At 35.3% G+C, this 18095-nt stretch overlaps 1 protein-coding gene across 1 annotated transcript in view; it reads right to left on the bottom strand.

Moving 5' to 3' along the window:
- The window catches only part of SCP2 (sterol carrier protein 2), a 107487-nt gene that overhangs the window by 45654 nt on the left and 43738 nt on the right, over positions 1-18095 (bottom strand). The window contains exons 7-11 of the mRNA XM_019742794.2: positions 17232-17295; positions 12093-12179; positions 10595-10745; positions 9069-9216; positions 5394-5501 (exon numbers count right to left, since the gene is read on the bottom strand). Coding sequence (XP_019598353.1) covers positions 5394-5501; positions 9069-9216; positions 10595-10745; positions 12093-12179; positions 17232-17295 — 558 coding nt within the window. The remainder of the gene's footprint in view (positions 1-5393; positions 5502-9068; positions 9217-10594; positions 10746-12092; positions 12180-17231; positions 17296-18095) is intronic.

Here is an 18095-nt window from a genome sequence, read left to right as displayed (position 1 = left end):
GATATTTGTATATATTGCAAAATGATCACCACAATAAGTCTGGTTAACCCTCCATGTCTTTTCATTGCTTGATAGTGAATTATCTGTTAGTGCTGATTAATATTCTATTGTCTGGATTACCACAGTTTATCCTTTCATCTACTGAAGGACATTTTGGTTGCCTCCAAGTTTTGGCAATTATGAATATAGCTCCTATAAATATCCATGTACAAGTTTTATGTGGACATAAATTTTTAACTTGTTTGGGTAAACGCCAAGGAACACAATTGCTGAATCATATGGTAGGAGGATGTTTAGTTTTGCAGGAAACTGCCAGCATGTGGTGTTGTCAGCAGTTGGTATTTGGGCATTATAATACGTGTATAGTGGTATTTCATCATTTTAACTTACAACTCCCTGATGACATATGATGTTGCGGATTTTTCCATATGCTCATGTGCCATCTGTATATCTTCTTTGGTGTCTGTTTGGGTCTTTTGCCCACTTTTAACTCAGGTTGTTCATTTTCTTATTGTTTACATTTAAGAGTTCTTTGTATAGTTTAGATAACAGTCCCTAAGCAGATGTGTTTTTCTCAAATATTTTCTCCCAGCCTGTGGCTTGTCTTCTCATTCTCTTGAACTGTCTTTTTCATCCCTCTATTTCTCCATTATTTCCTTCTTTTGAGTTAAATAGGTATTTTCTAGTGTATCATTTTAATACTTTGTCATTTCTTTTACTACATACTTTTTAGTTATTTTCTTAGTGGTTGCTCTAGGGATTACAATTAACATCTTAATTTATAGCAATCTAGTTCAGATTAATACTGACTTAATTTCAACAGTATTAAAAAAATATGCTCCTATATAGCTCTGTTCCTTCCTTTGTGTTGTTATTGTCAGACAAATTATATCTTTATGCAATGTATGCTTATCAACTCAGATTATCGCTTTATGCAGCTGTATTTTAAATCAGATAGAAAGGGGAAAAGTGACAAAAAAATACATATATTGTCTTTTTTTTTTTTTTTAAGATTTTATTGGGGAAGGGGAACAGGACTTTATTGGGGAACAGTGTGTACTTCCAGGCCTTTTTTCCAAGTCAAGTTGTTGTCCTTTCAATCTTAGTTGTGGAGGGTGCCGTTCGGCTTCAAGTTGTTGTCCTTTCAGTCTTAGTTGTGGAGGGCACAGCTCAGCTCCAGGTCCAGTTGCTGTTGCTAGTTGCAGGGGGCGCAGCCCATCATCCCGTGCGGGACTCAAGGAATTGAACTGGCAACCTTGTGGTTGAGAGCCCGAGCTCCAACCAACTGAGCCATCCAGGAGGCAGCTCAGCTCAAGGTGCCATATTCAATCTTAGATGCAGGGGGCGGAGCCCACCATCCCTTGTGGGACTCGAGGAGTTGAACCAGCAACCTTGTGGTTGAGAGCCCACTGGCCCATGTGGGAATCAAACCAGCAGCCTTAGGAGTCAGGAGCATGGAGCTCTAACCACCTGAGCCACTGGCCCAGCCCTATATTGTCTTTTATATTTACCAATGTAGTTACATTTACCAGTGCTCTTTATTTCCTCATGTGCTGTTTATTTCACTGTCGAGTGCTCTTTCATTTCAGTCTGAATGATTCTCTTATAGGGGAGGTTGGCTAGTGATAAATTCTCTCAGTTTTTGTTTACCTGGGAATGTCTTAATTTCTCCATTTTTTAAAAGATAGTTTCACTGAATACAGAATTCTTGATTGGTAGTTTCTTTCATCACACTGCCTCAATGGTTTCTGAAGAGAAATCTGCTGTTAAGTCTTACTGAGGATCCCTTGTATGAGAGTAGTCGCTTCTCTGGTGTTGCTTTCAATACTCTCTGTCTTTTGCTTCCAACAGTTTGATTTTGATGTGTTTAGGTGTGGATCTCTTTGAGGGCTTCCTACTTGGAGTTTGTTGAACTTCTTGGATATGTACATTAATGTTTTTCCTCAGGTTTGGGAGTTAGCAGCCCTTATTTCTTCGAATATTTTTTCTGCTGCTTTCCTTCCCTCCTTTCCTGGGACTATTATTATGCTTATGTTGCTATGCTTGCTTGTGTCCCATAGGTCTCTGAGGTCTGTTCATTTTTCTTTATTCTTTTTTGGTTTCTTTTGTGTTTCTCAGACTGGATGATCTCAATTGACCTATCTATCTTAAAGTTTACTGATTTTTTTCTTCAGTCTGCTCAAATCTGGCGTTGAAGCCTCTAGGGAATTTTTCATGTCAGTTGTTATACTTCTTTTTTTCTTTTCTTTTTTTTTTTTTTAAAGATTTTATTGGGAAAGGGGAACAGGACTTTATTGGGGAACAGTGTGTACTTCCAGGACTTTTCTTTTTTTTCCAAGTCAAGTTGTTGTCCTTTCAATCTTAGTTGTGGAGGGTGCCATTCAGCTTCAAGTTGTTGTTCTTTCAGTCTTAGTTGTGGAGGGCGCAGATCAGCTCCAGGTCCAGTTGCCGTTGCTAGTTGCAGGGGGCACAACCCACCATCCCTTGCGCAAGTTGAACTGGCAACCTTGTGAGGACGCGTTCCAACCAACTGAGCCATCTGGGAGCTCAGCGGCAGCTCAGCTCAAGGTGCCGTGTTCAATCTTAGTTGCAGGGGGCGCTGCCCACCATCCCTTGTGGGACTCGAGGAATTGAATTGGCAACCTTGTGGTTGAGAGCCCACTGGCCCATGTGGGAATCGAACCGGCAGCCTTTGGAGTTAGGAGCATGGAGCTCTAACCGCCTGAGCCACTGGGCCGGCCCAGTTGTTATACTTCTTAACTCTAAAATTTATTTGGTTCTTTTCTAGAATTTCTATCTAGTAATTGATATTCTCTATTTCATGAAATGTTGTTATACTTTCCTTTAGTTCTTTATATACAGTTTCCTTTAGTTCTTTGAACATACTTAAATAGCTATTTGAAGTCCTTTTCTAGTAAATCCAATGTTTGGGCTACCTTAGTTTCTACTGATTGCCTTTATTTCCTGGGTTTAGGCCATACTTTCTTGTTTCTTTGTGTGTCTCCTAGTTTTTTGTTGGAAATCATACATTATAAATAATACAATGTGCCAATTTTAGAATCAGATTCTTCCCCTTTCCCAGAGTTTGTTGTTGTTGGATCTAGTGACTTTTCCAAACTAATTCTGTAAAGTCTATATTCTTTGTCACAACTAACCACTGGATTTTCTTCTCAGTTAGCTTAGTGGTCAGCTAATGGCTGGACAGAGACTTCCTTAAATGCCTGGAACTAATAAGTGTCCCAGTCTTTGCTGAGGCTCTGTATATTGTGTTGGGGCACTCAGCCAGGCAGTTTAGAACTCCACCTTAGCCTTTACCTCCTTCTTGTGCAGAGCCCCAAGGTTAGCCAGAGGTAGGAGCTTAGCATCTTCTCAGGTCTTTCCTGAGCATGCACACAGCCTTGGGCATACACAGATCCTTACATATCTACTTGGTGTCCTAGAGTCCCAGGAATATGTCACACCTTTTCAAAACATCCTATGTATGTCTCATTCTCCAACTTTTTGTTTTAATTTTTTCAGTTGGTTTGTTGTTTACCTCAATTGTTATTGGTACCTCAGGCAGCTATGTTGTTAAATAGTTGCTGATGGTTCTTAACAGCTAACTCTGGGGAAAATACTGTTTGTACGTGGCAAGTTCCAAGTCAGGTTATATAAAGATAAGACTTTTGAGTAGGGTTTACTAGGAAACTGCCAGAAAGGTCACAGAATGACAATTCTCTGAGAACGGGGTTTTGAAAGAGCTCCAACTCCATTCTGACTCCTCTAGTGCCAACAAGGCTATTAATGTTCACTATAATTGCACACTCTTGATTTTCAAGGTTACCATAGATCTGGGAAAGAGGGGATGGTGTTAGAGCAAGTCAAAATGCCACAAACCTTGCTGTTCTTACAGATTCACTTATTTGTTTTTCATAAATCTTCTCCCAGATTGTTGTCAACCTTTGGTTAATTTTCAAAGTTCTGAAAAAAAGTTGCTCTTGACAATTTTTGCCAGTGTTCTTGGTACTTTTTAAAGGGGAGTATTTTCAGGTGTTGTTATTTTGCCACTTCTAATGACATCACTCTCGTTCCATTCATTTTTAGATTTCTTTGAAAGATATTAGATTGCTTAAAAAATAATAATAAAAGTAGGTTGTGGGATTTATAATACATTTAGAAGTACAGGTATGAAAACAACAGCATAAAGAATATGAGGGGGTAAATGGAAATATCCTGCAGTAAAAATCCCTTACATTATATGTCAAGTGGTATAACATTGTTTGAAGGTAAACTGTGGTAAATTAAAGATGCATATTGTAAATCCCAAAGCAACCTCTAAAGAATAAAAAAAAAGAAATAATTCAATAGAAGACAGAAAATAAAATATTTAAAAATACCCAATAAAAATATAACATGAAAGAGAAAAGAAACAGACAAGACAAAAAACAAATAGCAAAGTGGCACATTATAGTGCAACGATCTGTGTGTACACAGACATTATCCATCTCTCTTATTCTCCATCTACGTATGTACATCTATTAGGTTGGTAAAAACGTAATTGTGGTTTTTGCTATTATTTTCAACCTTTTAATCCACAATTACTTTTGCACCAACCTAATATTTTTCTCTACTAAATTATAAACTTACTAAATTTGAGAGATAAACAGAAATAAACCAAATGAATATACTATCATGAATATACTATTAATTCTAACATCTCTATTTTGGAACCTGTGAGAATTTATCGTTTTACTTACTTATTTAGTTAATTCATATTATAAGACAATATGGAAAAATACAAAACTCACCTGTCTATATAAAAATAAGTCCCAGAATTTTAGTGCTAAGTTATTTTAGAAATTGCTTTGTACAATTTCTTCATTTTACAATTAAGGAAACTTAAATCAAAGTGATTAATTGACTAATTGGTAATTAATCAAAATAGTAACATGGCCAGTCAGCAGTAACAGCCATAGTAAAATTCGTATTTAGTAACTTCTAGTTCAGTTCTCTCAAGAGAAAAAAAGTTTCCATACAACACCAACCATATATACAATTATATATAAACAAAGCACTCATTTCAAATGATTCATATCTAGCTGGTCTAGCAAGATCTCGATTTAGAAATATCTTGTTAGTTAAGCTGTATACCAATTTGAAAATAATCAAACTTTTAAAAATATATCTTGTTGAAGTTAGAGTGGCAACTAATTTAAATTCTCATCAATTAATCAAGATCATTGAAGTGTACTATATTTGAAGGAAAATCAAAAAATACTGTGACTAAACAATCATTTAAAACACTGCCTACCAAGTTCAGAGAATACAATCCTTCATTCAAATCAATGACTAATCATTCACACTTATTTTAAAATGATAACAAAAAAATGTATGAAATCTATGTGCAGTATTACCTGTAGCTCCCAGTGGATGTCCTTTTGAAATTAATCCACCACTAGGATTTATGACCCACTTTCCTCCGTAAGTATTATCTCCTCTATCAACCAGTTTTCCACCTTCCCCTATAGAAGGAAAAAATATTCACAAATGTTAAAAATAACATTGGAAAAAATGATATGTTTAACTTCTATACAGCCAAGAATTTCGTGCAGCAAATATTTCTTAGCAGCTCAAATTAACGTCAAATTGATATAAGCACATCTAAAAGTTAGGTAATAAATATTGAGTAATAAATTTTCAGAATATTTCCTAAATGAAACAAAGCACTTATTAATTCCTAAGAGCTCTCTGGCTTCCACAACTGCTACAAATATAATAGAGATTCAGAGAACCAAAAGAAAAGAACTGAAATGGATACGATACTTTAAGATAATCATCAGCTTTAAAAATATATAATTTTGCCAAAATATATTCATTTCTCTACATTTTTAACTGTATTCATACCTGCTGTATAAATACTCTTAATAAACAGGAAAGAGGGAGGGAGACAGAAAAAAAAGAGCACTTTGTGAAATAAAGGGAAGTAGCTGAAAATACTGTTGAGCCATAAATGTAAGCTTAAAAGAAAAAAAATTACAACACATGCTTGGCAGCTTCAACGTTCCTATCAATTCCCTGGTCATTCTTCCAGGTGGTTAAGAAGTAAATAAAAATACATGAATTGTATAAAATATGTTGTGCCATTGGAATTAACCCCTGGTCGTTCTCAAAAGGTGAAAAGAATTCACAAACTTAGCCTCAAATGAGGAGCGCAGAGCAAGGAAGTAAGTTTATTCAAGAAGAAAGAGGCCGTCCTAGACGTTGCTGGGGCAGAGGGCTGCACCTAACTTTAGGTTAGCTTTTTCTTATATAGGAAAGTGTAAGTAAATTTCTTTATGGCAGGAGATGTGGCCTATAGACTGAGGTCATTTGATTGACATATGTTTGTTATATAACTAGTTTCTTTCTGCGCATGCTCTTACCCAGAATGCATACAGTAAAACCCACGGGGGGTGGGGGGGGGCAAGACTTAATGTTCATTCCATTCTAATTGCATTATAATTAGGCTAGAGTTCAACCAACAGGCAGGTTTTGGCAGTTTGCGCATGTGTGAAGAACCAGTTAAAATCAGTTGGGTCTTATCTCTTTTTATGAGGGTTTAGACATCTTAGATTTATTTCTAGGGCATGAGCCTTGGCAGTTCCTGGGGAGGGGATGCAGGCCTGGGCAGCCCCCTTCAGGTTCGCTTTTATTAACTCTTTTCTGCTCATCAAAGTATTAACTCATCAAAATATTAACTCATCAAAATATTCTTCCAGATTATATTTCTGATAAAGTAACAAGAGGTGAGATCTCCAAATAATGATGTTAATGGTGGCTGTGGTGCAATCAGAGGCAATAGCTCTAAGCACTCACTTTGTGCCAGACCTTATTCTGATTATTTTACATATATTTACATAACTTAATCCTCAAACCTATGAGATAAAATTGACATACAACATTTTATTAGTTTCAAGTATACAACATAATGATTCTATATATTTATATATATTGTGAAATGATCACCACAATAAGTCTTGTTAACATTCATCCCCATTCGTAGTTACAAATTTTTCTTATGATGGGAATTTTTCAGATCTACGCTCTTAGCAACTTTCAAATATATAATAGAGTATTATTAACTATAGTCACCAGGTTCTACATTACATCCCCATGACTTATTTATTTCACACGCAGAACTTCGTACATTTTATCTCCCTTTACCCATTTTGCTCACCTCCCACCTCTGGGAACCACCAATCTGTTTGTGCATATATAAAGCTTGGATTTTGGGGTTTTTGGTGTTTTTTTTTTAGATTCCACATAAGTGAGATCTCATATATGTGAGATCATATGGTATTTGTCTTTCTCTATCTGACTTAATTCACTTGGCATAAACCCTCTAGGACCATCCATGTTGTCACATTCTTTTGTATGGTTGAATAATGTTTCACTATGTGTGTATATATCACATTTTCTTTATCCTTTCATCTGTCGATGAACATGGCTGTTTCCATTATCTTAGTAAATAATGCTGCAATGAACATGGGGGTGCATATATCTTTTTGAGTTAGTGTTTTTCTTTTCTTCAGTGTATAGAACACTACATCTAACAAAAAAGGAAAGCTAAATAAATGTAATAGAAACATATACCATTTAATGGATTGGAAGATTCAACATTGTTGAGATGACAATTTTCTCTAAATGGAGCTATAGATTCAATGAAAATTCCAGCAAGTTTTTTTTTGTGTGTAGAAATTGATAAACTAATTCTAATATGTACATGGCGATGCAAAGGACATAAAATAACCCAAATAATTATTAAAATGAAGGAAGATGGAGAATTTACCTTATTTGCTTTCAAGACTATACAGTATAATATAGCATAATATACAGTATAATATAGGATAGTATAATGTAATATAGTATAGTATAAGTACAGTAACCAATATAATTTGGTATTGGTGAAAAGATAAGACATGTAGATCAATGGAACAGAATAGAAAGTCCAAAACTGTACCCTCATATATATATGGCCAACTGATTTTTGACAAAGGTGCCAATGCAATTCAATGGGGGGAAAAAAGGCTTTTTAGCAAATGGTGCTGGATATGTGTATAAAATAAAAAAGATTAATATCAACCTTTATCTTACACCATACACAAAAATTTACTCAAAATAGATTTTATACTTAAATATAAAATCTAAATATACAGAAGTTCTAGAATAAAAGTAGAAGAAATCTTTATGACCTTGAGATAGGCAGAAGTTTCCTAGAATACAAAAAACATGAACCATAAGAAAATTAATAATTGGTATTTCATCAAAATTAAAAATTTCTGTTCTTCAAGACACATGATTAATAAAACAAAAAGGCAACAAATGACTTGTATCCAGAATATATACGTGTATATATATATGTATTTATACATATATATAAATTCTTACCACACAATAAAAAAAGACAACCCAATAATCAAAGGCAAAAGATCTGAACAGACACTTCGCAAAAGAAGATATATGATGACCAATATGCACATGAAAAGATGTTCAACATCATTAGTCATCAGGGATATGCAAATTAAAACTAAAATAAGACACCACTATATACTCTGTAGAATTGCTTAAATTTTTAAAACTCACCCTATCAATTGTTGGTAAGGATGTGAAGCAACTAAAACTTTCATACCCTGCGTGTAGTAACGGAAAATGGTACAATCACTCTATAAATGAAAAAAAAAAATCTTCCAAATCACACCAACTAGTTTATCCATTTTCCTTTCTGTAAGTCTTTATTCAAACACAATCTGAAATAGTTGAAATTACAAATGTAATTTTATATCCTTTTTTCCCCACTTAACAGCATGTTGTAAGTACCCTTGATTTACATAATACAAATTATTTGTAAACTCTGCTATCTCAGTGTTAGTATTATCCAACACTACATGTTTTAAAAATTCTAGTTTCCAGATAGCTTACATTCACTTTGCACAGTGTGGCAGAGAAACGTGGAAGAAAAGGCAACAAATTAATTCTTTTGTTTAATGGTGAAGATGAGATTTTCCCAGAGAAATGTACTAAGTTAATAAGCATCTCATGAAAGACACTACCTTCTGGACAGAGTCCCAGTGCTTCATAAGTAAGGAGTTCATTGGAAGAGAAGCAATCGTGAAGCTCTATTACATCAATATCAGCTGGTCCCAGGCCAGATTTTTCATAGCACTTTCTGGCAGCTTCTTTACTCATATCAAAGCCAACCTAAAACCAAAAACATATATAAATAAATTAAGTGCTTCAAAACTGGGACTTTTATATGAGGATTATAGGAAATTAATATGTATAACCTTAACAGCCAAGAACTGACCGCACATATTGAAATAGCAGTTAATTCTATATTACACAGAAAGTCCAAATAAAAGGACATCCGGGAGGGAGAATGTACATGTTAAATTTTGTACTATAAAGGACAGAATTTTAAATAAGATATATAAAAAGGACTCAAAATTCTTCAGGCCATATCTTATGCTAAATTACAAAAACTCTATCAAACCACAATGTATAGTGGGATTAATTAATTGAAGAGATTTATCAACAGATCATTATAATTCAGATACACCGAAAAATAATGGGGTGTAGTTTCAATCTTCTTTTAGAAGATCACATGGGATTCAAAACTCTTATCCAAAAACCATGCTCTTAACACCTCTTTGGTCTCACATAACATGCAAACAACTTTTCTCCAAAGAATAAAATTGTAGCATAATGAAAAACGTATTATAATAAAAAAAACCTGAGTATAAGTTCCACCTCTAGCATACCCTAGCACCCTAGCTTTGTGATCTTGGGCAACTTATAGGGACATTTTCAAATTCAAAGCATTATTGTAAAATCATTTTTAAACTGTAGTTTACCATATGTTTGTTTATATATGTGTGTATACATATATATGTATATATCTTATGTGTATGTATGTATGGATGGATGGATGGAGGATGGATGGATGGATGGATGGATGGATGGATGGATGGATGGATCTTCAAATATTCAACTAACTCTAGATCTGAATTCTCATCTTTTTCACTTCCTCCATTTTGTACTCAATCTTCAATCAGGATTTTTGAAGCATCAAAAAAGTTCCCTGAAAACATATTTGTTTTTCCTTTAACTCTTATGTAAGACAGGAATCCTGGGGATATTTAGCCAACTCAAAACAAAAATAAATAGCAAGTCTAGTTAGTTAATAAGTTATCATATAATGATGATTGCTCTGATATAGGAAACATACGTTCTCACCAGTTATATTCCCCTAACACATTCTTAAAGATGGGTTACAATATTAAATTTTCTAGATCGATTTTCAAGTAAATTACATCCAGAGCCAATAACAACATGATGTCACCTTGAAATTTTTAAACAGAAATCCCTTGAATAATTAATAAAACAGAATCTCAATAGCACAGGGAATAAAGTCAATGGAATTATAATAGATATATACGATGACAGAAGGGCAATAGATTGGGGGAGGGGGGTCATCACTTTCTGAGGGGTGAAATGTCTAACTATTGCATAGCTTTGTACACCTGAAACTAATAAAAAAATTAAAATAAAATAAAATAAAACAGAATTTCAGACAAACCATTTTAATAGCGCTTTTTTCTTCAAATGAGCTTGGCAAATCAGTCATCATCTCTTGTGCCAAAATTTCTACAGCTTTGGAATGAAGGCCGTACTTCTGTACAAATTCTTCACTAGCCAAAATTGCCGCTGCCGCACCATCTGAAGTGGGACTACAGGAGGTAAAAATAATTATTTACACCCAGTCCACCCTCAATCCTAAGATTTCAGACTAGGAGCTCTTTCTGGGAAGAAAGGCTGAGTATGCTTGCTGTTCACTGAACGGCCTTCTTTGTGATATCTAGGGTTAAAACTTACACATGCTTACCACGTGAGGGCTGAACCTCTATCAAGAATTTAAATGCTGTCAGTCACTGGTTTCTAAGAGTCTCTCCCCATAATTTCTTATTGCAAAGAATCCTGGATTTCCTTCTGCCGATGCATAAGGCATCTTCTGGTGACTTCTGAGAAGTACAAGGTTATTCTTATACTAGTACAACAAAGATTCTACTACTGTGTTTCCCCGAAAATAAGACCTAGCCAGACAATCAGCTCTAATGTGTCTTTTGGAGCAAAAATTAATATAAGACCCGCTATTATGTTATTATATTATATTACATTATATTATACCCAGTCTTATATTATAGTAAAATAAGACCAGGTCTTATATTAATTTTTGCTCCAAAAGACGCATTAGAGCTGATTGTCCGGTTAGGTCTTATTTTGGGGGAAACATGAGATAGGCCTAACTACTCCAACACTGCTATCTCCCAAATAAGTCAGTCTTAGAATCCTTTCGGAAACTGGGAAAGGATGGAATAAGCCCATGATTTGGTTAAGACTTTTGAGATCTCCTCAAAACAGATCTTTTCCTTAGAAGCTGTGACGGAAAGGGGCAAACACATGAAGGCTTCTGTGAGTTCAGCTGGACTTTATAAATGGGCAGACCCTCATATTGCAACAGATAAAAGCTGACCCCACTTGTTCACTTGATTCCAACCCGTATCTCCAGGGCACAGCCAGGTTGGCTAGGCATAGGAGCTATGGACTACCCCCTCAATATTCTGGGAGATATTGTCAAGCAATTTTCAAGATGCCACTATTATCATTATTAGAGCTATGATTTTTTTCTTGTTTTATGTTTACTCTTAGCTACTATGACAGTAAAATTTCCTACAGTGGAAGTATACAACAAAGAAAACAAAATGCTCAAGGGGAAAACCAATGGCCTCCTAAGACACAGTTAAATGAATAAATACAATTAAAACAAAGTAGGAAGAAGTCATGAGAGAAGGAAGTAAAATACACGATTTTCCAAAAGATGAGACAGTCTGTCTCTAGGCAGAAGAAGGAAGTAAGGGTACGCACTCCAGAGTGAGGACTCCATTGGTAGGAGTTCTATAGAAGCTGATACAGATACAGTAAAGATGCACTCAGACAGGAGCCTAAAGTTTACCCAATGGAGAGGGGGAAGGGAATAGCAGTTACTTCTATTAAATATTAAAATTTGTTTTTCTTACCAACATTGTAAGACAGTTAGAAAATCAAAAACTTCTCGCGATGTCATCACATCATCTAAACTGTATTCCTTTCGGAACTGGGAATACCTAAATGCAAAATAAGTAGTTTCAGAATGGGAGATAGCAATTATAATTTTTGTTGAAGACATTCTGGTCCAGAAGTTAAAGAGAGAATAATATGTAAGTATTCTTTTCACAACCAAAAGACAGACTTTTATAAACACTTTTAACTTTTAAAAAACAAGTCATTTGAATTGAATTTTTTAAAAAATCCTAACTTCAAAATAGCATATGCTGTATAATAAAAAAATTGCCTAATCTTTGTCCTGGGTTCCTGTCATGGAGCTTCTAAAACGCTTGGAATTTCCTGAGTGATAAAAGTATCTTTGTTACGCTAAAAGGTGACTCTCTTTGGGTCTCTTGTTAGCTTCCGGAGAGGAGGAGACAGGGGGTCACCAGAAAGAGAAAGACCAACCACGTGAATACAGGGTTGGGATTTTTGAGCCAGTTTGACCCCAGGGAAAAAAGGGGGGCTGGAGATTGAGTTCAATCATGTGGCCAATGATTTAATAGAGTATGCCTGCATAATAAAGCCCCAATAAAAACTATGGACACTGAAGCTTGGTGGAGCTTCCTGGTTGGTGAGCACCTTGATATGCTGGGAGGGTGATACGACCTGACTCCATAGGGGAGAGGGCATGGAAGCTCTACATTAGGAACCCTCCCAGACCTCACCCTATGTGCTCCTTTATTTGGCTATTCCTGAGTTGCACTCTTTATATAATATAAATGCTCCTCAACTTACAATGGAGTTACATCCCAATAAAGCCATTGTAATTTGAAAATATCATACATCAAAAATGTATTTAACATACCAAACATACTAGCTTAGCCTAGCTGGTTTCTACTGAATGTGTATCACTTTTGTACCATAGTAAAGTAAAAAAAAACATAACTCAAACCATTGTAAATCAGGGACTGTTGGTACTGTAATCATGAATACAGTATTTTCTTGAGTTCTATGAGTTATTCTAGTGAATTATTGAACCTGATAGGATCATGGGAACCCCTGAATTTATAGCCAGTTGGTCAAAAGTACAAATGGCCTAAGGACCTCACTTGTAGCTGGGATCTCACCTGAGGGCAGGCCGTCTTGTGGAGGACTGAGTCCTTAATTCAGGGGGTCTGTATTAACTCCTGGCAGTTAGTGCAAAACTGAACTGAAGTACACCCAGTTGGTGTCAGACAAGTTGGAGGTTAAAACAGAATACCATTTCTTTTTCCTGAAGAATTATAAAATACTAGTTCCTTAAAAGCAAAATTAAATGACTTGCAATTCAGTCAACTTTTGTGGTGATGATATTATACAACTACATTTAATGAAGGCTAACGGAGTTCTTAAATAAATATACAAAACCTGAAATAAACTATCTGCATTCTTCAAAACACATTTCCTTTCTGATCACTGCAAAGAAGAAACTTGCTTTTATTCCCTTTGGCTCCTCTAATAATCAGATGGTTTCAGATATTGCTCTGGTGAAAATAGCGGCAGCAATAGACACCACAAGGGAGTTTCTAAAAGTAAACTTCAACTGGTGTGCAAGTTAAGCAAATGTATGGAAATAAAGCCCACGTAACTAAGATTTACATACTAGTGTCTGCACCTTGGCCTCTAAAGTTACCTTTGACCATCACCAACTTTCAAAAAAGACCTTAATTGTGCCAAATCGTGTGCTAGTCATTGGGGACACAGACACAGTCACTACTTTCAAGGAACTCAGTCTGAATCCATGACAAACAAATATACCATTCTAATACAATATGTTCAATGCCATGGTAGAAATGTTACCGTGGGTGCCACCGGAGCACACAGGATGTGCAACAAACCCAGACACAAGAGGGAGCTTCCTCTCTGAAGTTAGGCGACAAAAGGAAGAGAGAGAATTCCTGGCAAAAGCAAAGCATCTTGAGGTGAAACAGTTCACTGAGGCTAGAGCGTGAAGCTTGGGAGGGAATGTGGAGGCAAGGTGTAGGAGATGGGGCAGAAGAAATGAATGAGGATCAGATCATGAAAGGACAGCATATGGTGTTTACATAATATACTGAAATCAAGGAAGAACTTAAAGGATATTAAGCCGGGGAGTGAAATGATCAGATCTGTATCTCAGCAAGAAAACTGTGGTATAGGAAAGGGATGGTAAAAAGGCATTACCAAAAGCAAGTAAACCAACTAAGAAACTGGGGCAAAAATTACAGCAAGAAATATTAAGGACCTAAAGTGCAGAATTGGAAGTGAAAGATGGACGAAGCAGTCAATTCAAAAGATAGCATGAAGGCAGAATCAGTAGGATTCTGTTCATCCACAACTCACACAGGACACTGAGGAAGAAGGCAGAGTCAAGGATGACTTCTAGTTTTCTATCTTGAATAATTAGGTATATGTGATGTCATTCACCAAGATGAAGAATGTCGAAGAAAAAACAGGGTTGAGAGGAAATTATAAATTCTGTACGGACATGTTCACTCTGAGGCACCTATGGGACATCTAAGTGAAGACGAGTAGAAGAAAGTTACAGACACAGGTCTGAAGGCTCAAGTGGATGGGCTATCTCTAATCCTATATTACTTAGATTCTCATTGCCTTTAATTATTCTTATCATTTGTGAGGAAGCACTTGAAAATAGTTTCTTAACACGTTGTATACGGCGGGGTTTAAATCCCTCATGAAGATTCTCGTGATCCATACGCAACGTGTTAATTCAACCTTCTTAGAAATACGTAACAGGGTATTTCTAATGACTGGTCAGCAAACATAGAATTCTCTTTCTTTATTACCCAAGCAAAAGCTAATGCAAGAAGGTAGCACCTAAAATTTCTCAGCCAAATCTAAAAGGCTATTCTTGGCTGTTTCAAAGAGTTTTAAATGCTGAAACTGACATCCAGAGATAGCTTTTGCCTATTTAACATAATTGAGAACTTATAATATATAATGGAAAATCCACGCAAGCAAGGAACTTATCTGTCTTGTTCACTAGCAGCTAAAGCAATATCTTGCACATAACAGGCTACTGAATACATATTAATACTTGTTGAGTGAATAAAATTCCTTTAGAAGAATGCTGTAATGAGTGGATAAATGAGCACCTGGTTAGACACTAATTTAAATGAGAGAAAGACTTGGAAACTTTGATTCTCTGGGGAAAGTCAAAAGCTGCTCTTTGGAGCCTCAAAGCCAGGAAACTGCACTGCTGTGAATTCCTCAGTATGTTGGTACAATTCCTTACTAGTTTCAGGAAATCCCAAGGATTTTAAATGATTCTCCAAGTTCTAAGGACAAAGAAATCATCTCTAGACCATCTTTACTGCCTCAAGACTGCTCATCCTAACTCTATTATTCAGTAACAGCAAAGTTTTATTGAGCACATACTATGTTCCAATACCCTGCTAGATACTGAAGATACAAAGATGAGATATAACCTCTGCTCAAGGATGATCATCAGAGGAGAAAGACTCATAAATAAGTATGATACAGTGTGATGTGCTATAATAGAGGCATAGAGACAGTGCAATAAAGCTCATGAGAAAAAATAATTATGCTTAGGAAGCGGTAAGAAGCTGTTAAGAGAAGCAATGATATTTGGGTTGGGACTTGATGGGTAAGTAGATATTAACCAAACAAAAGAATGGCAAGAAGGATGTTCCAGGGAGAGCTAACAGCATAAGTAAAAACACAAAAGCAAGTTCTATATAATACGTTTGGGAAAAAACCTAGTAATCTAGTGAGGCTAGAGATTAGGAAAATTTAGAGAAGTGGTAAGAAATAAGACTGGCAAAGTAGAATGGGGCTTGCATGAGCTTTTCAAGTATTAAAGTCAAATGAAGAAATTTGGATTGTATCAAGAAATGGGAGTTCACTAAAGCTTTCACAATACTCTTAGATCTAGGACACGGAATTAGATTATTTATTAATTAGGCATGCTCTAACTACAAACGTCAATTTAAAATTAGGAGGATGAGGAGAACTAGCAGTAGCATGAAGTACTAGGAATATGTGGTAATGATCCACTTGTATAAAATGTTCCTTGTCATGGCGTTATGTTTATTAAATATGGCAAACATTGTTAATAATTCAGAAACAATTTACTGAGTACCTATTATGTTCCAACCTCTGTGCTAAGCATTAAAGATAACAGATGGTTCTTCCCCTCAAGGAATTTATAACTTAGGAGGGGGAAAAATACAAACATTATTTTTCCACTACATAGAATGATCCTGAGAAAGTTGCCTAATTTCTGTAAGCCTCGTTTTCCTTATCTACAAAATGAGAATAAAAATCTCTACCTTATAGGATCCTTCAGAGGATAAAATGAGCATGTACATAAAAGTACCTAGCATAGTGACACAGAGTTGGCATTTAATAAAGCTAGCTATTACTCTTTTATTGCCTCATGGTATTGCTTTTATACAGATTCTAGTTATATGGCACTAATTCAATTCCCAGTGAACCAATTTTATTTAGCAACCATTAAGTACATGTCATGAGCCAGGCATTGTGCTAGGCACTGGGGATTTAAAGATGAATGATCTGCAATACACATAATGTCATTTTACTTCAGATTATCTTTTAGGATATAAATAACCACATTATTCTACCAGAGTAAGAGTTAATGACACTAACATAATAAAAATGCATTACTGAATACAAATAATGTAATATAAAGTATTTAAAATGGCTACTAATATGCATTTTACAAACGTTTTAGTTGAACAAAATGAACTAAGAAAAGTTTTAAAGAATGGCTTAAAATGGTGACTGGTTATTTCCAACTAAAAGTGTTACAATAAATTTTATTCACTAGAGTTGCGATGTATGACCACTACATCTTTTAATACTAGCCATTCACACTATTTCTTAAAAGAATGATTAAGCTTAAATGGTTTTCTAAATATAAACAGACCAAAACCTAAAACTGAAAAGAAGTCAAGTTTACTTGGGTACAAGCCTTTTGTAAGAAAAAAGAATAAACCATTCTGGTTAATATCTTTGAGGTCTTATATTAGCTTTTCAAGTATTAAAGTTGCATGTTATACAACAGGATAACCCAGATTTTCACTATTTCATATATCTGAAATACTTACGGGTTATTAATTGAATGTTTATGATTTTTCCATCCAATTTTTGCAAAGTGTTCAACTTTTGTTCCTGTAGAGAAGGTAAATATCTATTAGTGAGTTAATGTTTTTCCGCTGCTTGAAAACAAATGTTACAATGGTAATCAGTATCCTGCTAAATATTTCCATATTTTCCCTTGCATAGGTATCAGTATTGAAGGTGTCAACATTAGTCCCTCAACAATATTTCTTTATAATTTAACTTGGGTATATTTCATGAATTGAATCAACTAATAGGCATACAATATGAAAAAGAGTTCAAACAGCCCTGTTCTACTTAGTATAACTAGGGTCCAAATTCAAAAACTAGAAAATATAGCCTGGGACCACAGTGGTTTTAAGGCAAAAAAGAGCACTGCCAGCAATTCTTCAAGAAGTCTGCCCAAACATCCCAATGCTCCTGGACTAAGTGAATGTCACAATTCACACTACCCTCCAGGGCCTGCTTTTCTTCTCTTTCATTACAAGGCAGAAGGGTCTTTGGAAGAATTACATCCTAACAAGAAATATGTATGCTTTTCAAATTCCTTAAAAAAAGTTTAAAGAATAGTGTCAGGAAAACAAAAGCAATCATAGTAATGAAATAAAATTTATCAAAATCTTTTCCACTGTTTTTAAAAAGACCAAACAGAATAAAACAGCTTTGAATTCTCCTTTGAAGCTACAAAGACCAAAGAAGGAAAAAGTCTACTGATTAGAGCTAATGATGTTATGTTAAAAATGTCACAGTAAAGTGGAAAGTCCCCATTTCTATTTTGTCTCTATCTTCTCTGCCAAAGAGAATGATCTTAAGAGCAGAAATGACATAAATATAATTGAGCCAATCTTATC

This window comes from Rhinolophus sinicus, linkage group LG06, assembly GCF_036562045.2.
Source record: "Rhinolophus sinicus isolate RSC01 linkage group LG06, ASM3656204v1, whole genome shotgun sequence".
NCBI classification, from domain to species: domain Eukaryota; kingdom Metazoa; phylum Chordata; class Mammalia; order Chiroptera; family Rhinolophidae; genus Rhinolophus; species Rhinolophus sinicus.
This window is presented reverse-complemented; position numbering and strand designations above follow the sequence as displayed.